This window comes from Aulonocara sp. 'chitande type north' Nkhata Bay, linkage group LG8, assembly GCF_057382095.1.
Source record: "Aulonocara sp. 'chitande type north' Nkhata Bay isolate Kocher_YH1m ecotype deep benthic linkage group LG8, A_spYH_male_GT1.1, whole genome shotgun sequence".
NCBI lineage: Eukaryota > Metazoa > Chordata > Actinopteri > Cichliformes > Cichlidae > Aulonocara > Aulonocara sp. 'chitande type north' Nkhata Bay.
The window spans coordinates 19,677,828-19,689,277 of NC_141351.1; the positions used below are offsets into that span (position 1 = coordinate 19,677,828).

The 11,450-nt window shown below is 37.8% G+C and overlaps 1 protein-coding gene across 1 annotated transcript; it reads left to right on the plus strand.

Moving 5' to 3' along the window:
- The first annotated feature begins 988 nt into the window (after nt 1-988).
- LOC147323663 (uncharacterized) lies at nt 989-3,867 on the plus strand. The gene has a single exon (XM_086304167.1). It carries the CDS (start codon nt 1,195-1,197, stop codon nt 1,885-1,887), a length of 693 nt encoding a protein of 230 aa, XP_086160293.1. The 5' UTR covers nt 989-1,194; the 3' UTR covers nt 1,888-3,867.
- The last annotated feature ends 7,583 nt before the right edge of the window (nt 3,868-11,450 follow it).

Below are 11,450 nucleotides of genomic sequence, written 5' to 3' on the forward strand. Positions count from 1 at the left end.
GGAGGTTAGAAAAATGATAGTTTGTAAAGCATATAACTAAATGGCATTGGTTGCTGTGGAGACAGACTCCAGCCACCATGCATAGGGAAGACAGACTCCCTTACGCATGGTAATTGTTTCTAAATCGCAAAGCTTTGCTTGTAATATTAGAGCATACATGACCTATTTGATACAATTCTATGATAGTGGGGTTTTCAACCCATTCAACCTCTCGCTCTTGCTCTCTCTCTCTTCCTCTTTACCTTACTGTATGCGAGTGTGTGCATATATGCATATGTGTGTGTATCTGAGGCTATATTCAGATAATTTCCTTAAGTGACCTTTAAGTTTTTCTAAAAAAGCACAAGCAAAGTACACAAAGTACATATCACAAGACCTTTAAAAGATTGTCTCAGCTGTAATCTTTATTATTAGTTCACAGTACTGTAGTGTTTACTACAGTGCTGCATGTATTGGATACCTGGGTCCTTGACCAGATATGCCTCATTCCAGTAGCCAGTTTCTCATCAGTATAGCTTTAGTTATGTATATCTTGCATGTTCTAAGGCCGACTGGAGCAGTCCAAAGTGCAAAGTGGTCCCAAGCACAACATCACATTGCAAGTGTTGTTTCTACATCCTTCAGCCTAGGCGGAGTAGTCGAACGCAGATTCACTGAGCACTCAACACAGACAGCATCGTCAGAAGGAAGAGCGCAGGGCAAGCTAGCGAGACAGAAGTGGACCTCCCCACCCTCATTCAGATCTGGCGTTTGGAATTATTTTGGTTTTCATGTGACGTATGACCCTGAAGCTCAGCTGATAGCAGAGGAGGGACAAGAGTGAAGGTGAAGGGCCCAAATGAGATTGGAAACACAAGTCTTGTTTTCAGGCCACAGCCAGGCTCCACCATCAGCCAGCAGGCCACAGCCAGGCTCAGCAGGCCACAGCCAGGCTCCACCATCAGCCAGCAGGCCACAGCCAGGCTCCACCATCAGCCAGTAGGCCACAGCCAGGCTCCACCATCAGCCAGCAGGCCACATCCAGCAGACCCAGCCAGGCTCCACCATCAGCCAGCAGGCCACAGCCAGGCTCCACCATCAGCCAGCAGGCCACAGCCAGGCTCCACCATCAGCCAGCAGGCCTAGCCAGGCGCCATCATCAGAAATTCCGCTTCCGGGTCCCTCGTGGTGGCCGCCTCGTGCTCTCGCTTCAGTATGCCACCCAAGAAAGGCCCAACACCAGAGGAGGTTGAGGACATTAAAACCTCCCTCGGAGCGCTGTGCGGAGACGTGGCCGCAGTCAGGGCACAGCAGGAGCTGCTTCTGGGGCTTCTGGAGGAGGTAAAACAGCTACGCCTCCAAAATGCCGAGAAGGACAGACGGATCATGGATCTCGAGCGGCGGGTGGATGAGCTGGAGCAGTACACCCGTACGAACGACGTGGTCATCAGCGGTATTAAAATCAAGCCGCGCTCGTACGCGCGCGCGGTGGCCGGGAACGTCGGGGAGCCCAGCGACGAGGAGACCCGCTCGGTAGAGCAACAGGTGGCGTCCATCCTCCAAAGCAAGGGGATAGAGATGGACCTGGAGCACATAGAAGCATGTCACTCACTGCCCAGGAGGAGTGACAGACTGCCGGCCATCATTATGAGATTTGTCAATCGGAAGAACAAGGTCGCACTGCTGAAACAAGGACGCAAACTGAAAGGCACGGACGTTTTCATTAATGAGCATCTGACACGAAAAAACGCAGACATCGCGAGGAAGGCAAGGCAACTGAAGAAGAACAGTAAAATACAACATACATGGGTAACAAACTGTAAGATTTTCATTAAGCTAAACGGGACACCAGAAGAGGCAAAAGTACTGATAGTGAGGAACATGGAGGATCTGGACAAGTATAACTGACACCAATGTATCAATTACACCAGGAAATGACATGGACACGTTGAAATTAGTTCTTCAACAGAAAGTAATTGATCTAGATTGTGAATATAAGGAGCATAATATAATAGATCCAGAAATAGATTCTGAAAGTAACTTTCTCTCTTCTTTTGTTAAAAATTGTAATTATTTCACTCAGGAACAATATGAAAAAGAAATTAACCTAGACGGGAAGCTCTCATTAATTCACTTTAACAGCAGAAGTATGTACTCTAATTTTGATTTCATTAAGGACTATTTGCAACAATTTTCTCGCCCCTTTAGTGTTATAGCCATCACTGAAACTTGGTTCAATGTCGATAAAGGAATAGATTTTTGTTTGAATGGATATGATTTAAAATACATGAATAGATTAAATAAGGCGGGCGGCGGGGTTGCTATATATGTTCATAACTCTATAAAATATAATGTTGTAACAACTATGTCTATGGCTATTGATGGAATTTTGGAATGTTTGACTATTGAGATTATGAATGAAAAAAAGAGAAATGTTATAATAAGTTGTATATATCGGACACCCAGTTCAAGTATTGACACTTTTAATGAATGGATAGAAAAAACGTTTGCTTCGGTGAACCAAAAATTACTATTTATCTGTGGTGATTTTAACATTGATTTGCTAAATCCAACAAGGTTAAAAGCCATTGATGACTTTACTGACACAATGTACAGCTTATCACTATATCCAACAATAACAAAGCCAAGCAGAATAACATCACATAGCGCCACTATTATTGACAACATTTTTACTAATGTCATGGATTTCCAAATTAATAGTGGTCTGCTTGTCTGTGATATAACTGACCACTTACCAGTTTTTACTTTGTGTGACTGTGATTTAAAAAAAATAGATACCAAGATCATGATAGCAAAGCGAACAATAAATGAAGAAGCAATTCATGCCTTCAATTTCGATTTAGCACAACAAGATTGGAGTTCGGTGTATGAAGAGTCAGATGTGGACAAGGCTTATGATAATTTTCTAGATATTTTTACTATGTGGTACAATAAACATTGTCCTGTAAACGAACACATGACAAAGAAAAAAAAGATAAAAAGTCCTTGGCTCACAAAAGGAATTATTAATGCTTGCAAAAAGAAAAACAATCTGTATAAACAGTTTATCAAAGTGAAAACAAAAGAAGTGGAACAAAGATATAAAGCATATAGAAATAAATTGACTGATATTATAAGAACGAGCAAACAACTTTATTATAGAAGAAGATTATATGAAAATAAAAACAATATAAAAGGAACTTGGGATGTGTTAAACAACTTAATTAAACAAGGATCTTCTGGAACATCATATCCTGAATATTTTACTGATGCAAATGGTGAAAATCACAACATGAGTAATATTGTCGATGGGTTCAATAAATTCTTCATAAATGTTGGCCCTGAACTAGCAGCGGACATCCCGTGTCATAAAAATGAAAATATCAGTAATATAAAATCAAATCCCTTTTCACTGTTCCTCTCAGCTACAAATGAGCAAGAAGTAATAAATATCACATTAAAATGTAAAAGTAAGTCTTCAATGGATTATCATGACATAAATATGTCTGTAGTTAAACAGGTTATTCTGAATATTGCTAGTCCCTTAACATATATCTGTAATTTATCATTTCAGTCCGGTTGTTTTCCAAAAAAAATGAAAATTGCGAAAGTAATACCACTATATAAAAGTAATGACAAACACAGTTTTACCAATTATAGGCCTATTTCTCTACTGCCTCAATTCTCAAAAATTCTAGAAAAACTTTTTAATTCAAGATTAGAAAAATTCCTTGAAAAACATCAAATAATAAATGTTGGTCAGTATGGTTTCAGAACGCAAAGAACCACTTCAATGGCGATAATTGAGGCAGTAGAAGAAATTACTGATACACTGGATAAAAATAAATATGCAGTTGGTATTTTTGTTGACCTCAAAAAGGCCTTCGACACAATCAGTCACTCAATTTTACTGGATAAATTGGAAAGATATGGTATTCGAGGGAAAGCTGGTAACTGGTTAAAAAGTTACCTAACAGGTCGGGAACAATATGTTAGCATAGGGCATTACCATTCAGAGAAACTTGGTATTACATGTGGTGTTCCCCAAGGGTCAGTGTTGGGACCAAAACTTTTCAATGTATACATAAATGATATTTTTGATGTTTCTCAAGTACTTAAACTCATACTGTTCGCAGATGACACCAACATATTTTTCAGTAGCGATGATTATACTGATCTTGTAATGACTGTAAACAGGGAGCTAAAATTAATAAAAAAAATGGATGGACATAAATAAATTATCATTAAATATAAATAAAACTAAAGCAATGTTTTTTGGTAATTTAAAATATAATATAGAATTACCAATTATCATTGAAGGTGTACCAATTGATAATGTGAGTGAAAACAAATTTTTGGGAGTTATAATTGATAACAAAATTTCATGGAAACCCCACGTCAGACACATAAAAACCAAAATTTCCAGAAGCCTCGCAGTTTTGAACAAAGTGAAACAATTCCTTGATAAAGATGCACTTCGTACTCTGTACTGTACCCTGGTTCTTCCATATCTTACATATTGTGTGGAAGTGTGGGGAAATACATATAAAAATACAACTAATCCATTAGTCACAGTACAGAAACGAGCACTGCGTATTATTCACAAGGCTGGTTATCTAGATCATACTCACAAATTCTTTCTTCAGGCAAAGTTACTTAAATTCCAGGATCTGGTTAATTACAATACATCCATAATTTTGTATAAAGCTTTTACTAAACTTTTACCGGCAAATTTACAAACTAGATTTGAAATTCGAGAAAAGGTTTATAATGTGAGAGGCTTTGGAGAATTCAAATTACCCAGAACTCGAACAACCCGTAAAGGCTTTTGTGTGTCTGTATGTGGTGTGAAAATCTGGAACAGTCTGAGTTTACAATTGAAACAATGCAAAAATATTCATAGATTTAAATTTCTCTACAAACAGTTGGTCTGGTCACAGTATACTCAATGATGGGTTTTAGTGTGCTCTGTAATGTCTGTCCTCTTACCATTGCTGGTATGGATTCCAAAATAAAAAATAAAAAATAAAGTGTGCGTATGTATGTACATATATGTACTTGTGTGTGTAGATATATATGTATGTATATGTATGTGTGTCTGTTACTTGTAGTTATTACTGCCTGTTACCTGTGGTAATGCAATTTATAATGTATATATTCTGTATTCAGTTATGAAGGCTCTAATTGTTGGTTGCGAGCTGCCGCTTAGATGCTTGTATCTGCCCGGGGCTGTTGATGGGTCTGTATGCAATGATGGGCGTAGCTGCGGGAAGTTTATTGTTTTTTTTTTTGTTGATGAGTGAGTATAGGGGTGGGATTTAATAAGTTTTCTTCGTCCCACTCCTTTTTCAGGCAAGTTTTGTTTTTTGTTTTGTGTATTTTATGTTCAATATAGGTATTTGTTGTGCCTGAAAATGAATAAATAAATGAATGAATGAATGAATTCATAATTATGATATAAATCCACTTAATGGGGCTCAGACAGTGGCATGACATAACTGACAAAAGGTCAATCTGACAAGTGTTGCTTTCTTATCTTCCAGCTGGGTTATAAGTGCATGGCTATATTTATGAGATGCAGTTTGAGTTTTGGACATTTTGGGTAAAAGGACTGTTTGCCTGCTGCTAACCCACAAAAATGTTTGAGGGTTGAGATGCTAAGATATTAACAAGAGATTAACTTATAATCTAACATAAAATGTAATGTATAACAATTGATATATTGTCATGGTTAATCAAATGCATTTGTGATGTTGATCAGTTATGTCTGGGAAAGATTTGACATTAGAGTAGGAGGAAAATTGCATGTCCTCACATTTTCACTGCTTCTCAAATTAGTAGCAATGCAACAGAATATTTGTTGATTTTTCTAAATAGACAACTGTGTGTGATATTTCCCCTGTTTCTTCTTTGACCACTGGACAGAATCATTTGAGATCTGTGACTTTCACAGAAACTGGCAAAGAATTAGATTGAAGTCATGCTCAGCTGGTCCCATCTCTTACCGAATGTCATTGTTGTCATCTGTGGGTCCAAAAAATCTCTAGTCAAACGATTTGAATGCCAAGTAATTTCAAATGTCCTCAGGTTATTCCACTTTCTTCTGTCAGTGATACTGAGTATATAAATAGGTGATACACAACACAAACACATGTTAAAGTCTTCCACATTGTTGGACTACATTGCTGTGTAGAGAATTAATCCCTCTCTCACCCTTGAAATATGGTAAAATCTTACTAAAGACAATTTTTTTTGTTTACAAGTTTGTGCTCTATGTAAACATACATTATCAGCTGATTATTTGTCGTTTGGTAGGTCAACAGGGGTCTGGACTCAAGTCTGCATAAAATGTAGTTTGTTTCCTCTGCGGCACAGAGGGAGATGGTCCAGTTGGCCTCAATCTCAGGCATTTAAATAACTGTAATCATTTGCAAATTCATCTTCATTATTTCTATCTTTTTTCTTCTTTTTTTCACCCAGCACTAGGAAAATCAGAGTAAATCTGACATGATTTCTAACTGTTCATCACAATGCTAACAGCACTTCAGCTATATCATCTTAAATCTAGAGATCTGTTAAAACAAGACAACAAAGGTCATGCTTGTTCAACTCGACAAATGCTGAAAGGAACAATGGTTACATCTACACATTATCTCATTTAAGTTCAAAGGCTGAATTTAGGTTAGGCTAAAGCAAGATCATTAAATCATTTTGTAAAAGCCTCCTTCGAAAAAAGCCTACTTCCAAACTTACTAATCCATGTTCAGAGAAACAAAAACAGATAATTCTATGTGTACAAATTACAATATATAGCAGCAAGAGCATATCTGTGTATCAAACATTCAGGGAAAGTAGGAATGAGCTTGTTAAGAAATTTTCTTCATAAATAAATGCTAATAAGTTGCAAAAACATTCAATGCCAATATTCTATTATGGCATTTGAGATGATGCAACCAATGACATAACGACTGTAATGGAAACACAAGTGTAGGATCTGAAAGCATACAGCTTATGAATATTTTTATAGTTGTGTTTAAAACTTTAAATGCAGCTTTTATCCCCTCTGACTAGGGAAACAAGCAAACCATTAATACTTACTACAAAACAATGGGTTGGCACTAATTTGTCAAAAAAATCGAGTTTAGGCTGTTAAATGCAAACTGTGCAGCACACCTGACTTAGTTTCATTAGCATTTATCAGACATGAGAAAGCAGCATGACTCATGACAGATGTAGGCTTCCAGTGAAGCATTATGATGGATAGAGCAGTTGACACATTGTTCCCAACAAAAGCTACTTCACTTTTCATCACTGTGTTGTGAAGCCAGGTGTGGCATGACAATTCACTGAGTATTTATTTATTATTTTTTTTAAAGGCAGAGGAGGTGAATTGATAGAAGCATGTTTTCCATGCACTTAACAAAAGCTTGGCTGCTCTTCATGTCTGATTTCTGCCATAGTTATTCAAATTTTTTCCACTGATTCGCTGCTTTTATGGAATCCTGTTTGATCAACAAGCCAGTTCTGCCATTCTGTATTCAATACGTGGGCTTTAGCCAAACCACTATTTCAAGCATAGCCATTGGATCTTTGTTTAAAAAGTGTTTCAGTCGTCTTTGTTATTTTTTTATGATATAGTGTCATTAAGTTCTAGAAGTCTGATTTGAAGGTGATTTCAGGAACATCTATGTTTCAACTTTAACTTTTACTATCTGTGTGTGTATGTGTGTGTATAATTCCAGGGAACTTGTGTCACCTTAATTTTGTTTTGTCTCCACAGGAGCAGAGTGCTATTCAGGGGTAAAATTTGGTTTTCAGGGTAAAGGTTATTATTGGGGTTAGTGTAAGTAATAAGGGAATGAGTTACTGCACAGAGTAACAAACAGAAATGGCAAAACAAGGTTGTGTTTCTATGTGTGTACAGGATTAATAGGGTGGAGGAACAGGTCACAGGTAAGGACAGGGAACGGGGAAAATGCCCACCCTTAGCCTGGCAACATGATGATATTCAAAGAGCATTTGCAAATTAATTCACAAAATTCATTTTCACAGAATCCCAACACGCATTCCTCCATTTCTCTCCTTCCACCACTTCTCCTTTTTTTTTTTTTTTTCCCTATCACAAAACTGAGAGCTGCTTTTCAGAGCAAGAAATAAGAACTTGGTTTCACTCCACTGGCCAAAGTAATAGAGAAATGACTGGAGCAACAGGCAACAGTTATTTACAGCTTTTATTTATTTATTTGTTTAGACCTTATCAGGTGCAGAGGCTGAAGAAGGGGAGAAAAGCAATATTCATTTTTTTAATGGGCCTGCCCTCCGCAGATAATATTCTAGTGTTGTTCGCTTTCTCACGACTTTCACGTGAAGCAAAGTGTGCTGGGAATTCAGAGTTGCACCTGTGCTTAAAAACTAGACAGAAATGAAACTATTCTTTATTACTGCCATCTTCCAGGTTGCCAGATTTATTTATTTATTTTTAAATTATGTGCACCAGTACGGATTGCTTAGTATGAACTGCTAAACAAGCCGGTATTAAATGTCACTGTTCCTCCTTCTTCTTTTTTTCTTTTTTTAAATAGAGCTATGCACATAATGAATTTTGCACATAACCTAAAACTTGAAGCAACTGCTTTAGACACTGTACAAAAGAGCCACTTATTTCTTTTAAATTGCTTTAAAAGTAACGACTTATCATACACTAAATGATACGCCCATAGAAATGACAGGGTTTCCTTTTCATGAGCAGCTTTGGTACCGCTCTTTTGAGTCCCCAGTGGAGACATGTTGTGAAAGCTTGATAGACTGACTTAATGCCAGGTTGATTCAGCAGGCAGTCTGTATCCAGCAAATACATCCACTCACCTAGCTCCCTTTAGCACTGGCTATGCCTTTCATTCTTTCCTCCCATTTCTTTTTGATCTGTCTTTTTTTTTTTTGTTCCACTTGTTTTCTTGCAGTTTTGGTGTGTCTGTGTTTTATTCATGTTCTGTTTTGATCTCTGATTCTGTCCTCTTCTTCTTCCATCATTTCTAATGCACTCATGTCTGCAGGAAAGAAACAAATGTGAAAGAAAAAGATAAGGTCGTTTTGTTAGAAAATTCCATAAAGAGAAAACAACGGGTAGTGTCTGCAAGATGCTAATGTTTATGAAAGAATGACCACCATTTCCAACTTGCAACCAAAAAGGGGGAAACAAGGTACATGAATGCCCGTAAATAACATTAATAGCGATATAAAAAGGCAAAGTAATAGACAAAGAGGAGGATATTAGTCAAAACTATTTTTGACATCTAAATTTATTTTTCTGTCTCTCTGGTACCTGTACAGTAAAAGTCTTGACCGGGGGACAAGCAATTTCTATGTAAATTAGAAAGAGACCCATTTCTATAATACTGAAACATGAAGCAATCTCACAGCATTTGTCATCATTGATTCAACTGATGTACAAATTCTCCGGTTCGTTCTGTATCATCTCTGCCTGCCATTTTTATTACTGTGATTTGATGCTTAGCTGCCATGCTCATTAGAATTATATTCGAATTATATACCCCTGTTGCAAAAACTTCAAGACTGAAGCTTATTAACCAACCATTAACACTAGTGTCCCACAGGAAAGGTCCTCATGCAAGTCTATTGCCAATAGAGCTGGCCAATAGATAAGCCTCTAGTTTTACGGAGCAGCTTTCAGGCATAAACGCAGATGCATTGGGGGGGGCGCTATCGGTCACTATGATTTGTGTCATATTTAAACCAAATTTAAACCAAATTCAACAAAACACAAGCAGGTTATTCTGCTTTCAGCTATTTATACTTATTTCTGTAAACAGTATTTTCAGTTGTGCCAGCGATCAGAGAAAAGAGAAAAACACAGAAAAAGACAGAGAAACTGATGAAAGGGGCTTCTTTGCTGGCCATTCATCTAAGGATAGGTTTTTATATATGCTTACCTTTCCACCTCATAGAGAGGGCTAATGATTTGTTTGAAAGCCAACTCACTGAGTATAGGGTAGGACAGAAAACAGCGAGGCAAACAAGCCTAGCCAGGTGTGCACACATCTAGAGCCAGCGAGATGGGAACAGAGCTGCAGAGCCAGCCAGGATGGCCTTCAGAAAGGTGTGAGAGGTGCCCTTCTCTGCCTCTAATGCGTCCGGGGGTGTGTGATTGATTTTTTTGCACAGGAGCTGGTGTCTTAATGTCCTAATGCATTGCTCTGTCACAGAAGGCTGCCTTGGCACACTGCCCTTTCCACAGACTGATCTGCCATTCGATTGGATGAGACCAGGGTAAATAAATAAAGAGGGAGGCCAGTAGAGGAGGGCTGGAGGAGAACCGGGATGGGCTACAAGCATGATTACACCACCAGATAAACATAAATATCTGCACACCATTGTCCTATAAAACATGCTCCCAAGCAGTTGTCAAATACACACACAAGATAATTTTGCACCTATGTTTTATTGTTTCTTCACTGGATATTGATTTGACAAGGTGATGCAAGGTTCATTTAAGGCCACCGGGTTGTGTTCTGTTCCTGAAGAATGATACCTCCAAAATCAATATATTATTTGACAGCATTTTCATGTGCTTTTACTCTGGTGAAAAAGGGGCCCCAAAGGCTTATACTTTTGTGGTATTACAATTCATTCTCCTTATTTATGGCGCTACACATCTACTCTCTCTCTCTCTCTCTCTCTCTCTCTCTCTCTCTCTCTCTCTCTCTGTGTGTAGCAATTTAAATTCACTGGAAGTATTCAAAGCCATTTCAGGGCGTAGTGTGATGGTTATATAATGGTTCTATGGTTTTGCTCGTTTGCCTGAAACAAAAGCAGAAAGGTTCACATCTTCTCTTATGTTGTCAGTTCTGACATTTCATCTTTGAGAAATTGTCTTGAAAATCAAACTCTGCCTCTATAGGTAAGTTATGGTATTTTTAGACATTAAATGGAAATGTATTGATATTACATTATGATATCAATGCATTTTGAATAAAAGATAATGGCAACATTGTGGTTTCTTTTCTTTCATTGCATAGCGATAAAGCTCTTAAAGCATTTAATTCAATCCCCATGTTTTATTTTAAACACAAGCCGTTTTACACATATATTTTAACAAACCTGTGCATAGGTTTTAGTTACCACAGAGAGCCAGCACAGCTAACCCACATTCATCCTTAATGCATAAGATAAATACATAAAGCTGTTCAAACATAAATAATGTCTCTTTCCAACCCTCGTAAAGCAGATGGCAAGCGAAGGTTTATCATGTGGTTTTACCGACACCACACTGTATTAGAGATGATTATATTTTCATAATAGCTCATTATGGTACTTTGTAATTTTTTTCCCCCTAATCCTGCACCCACCTGACCAGTTATTAGATCCAACCTGCATAAATGTGTTATTTAACCACCTGAACCCCAGTGGAGCTACAACCCAATTCCAGGATGTACAATATAACTGTGACATTT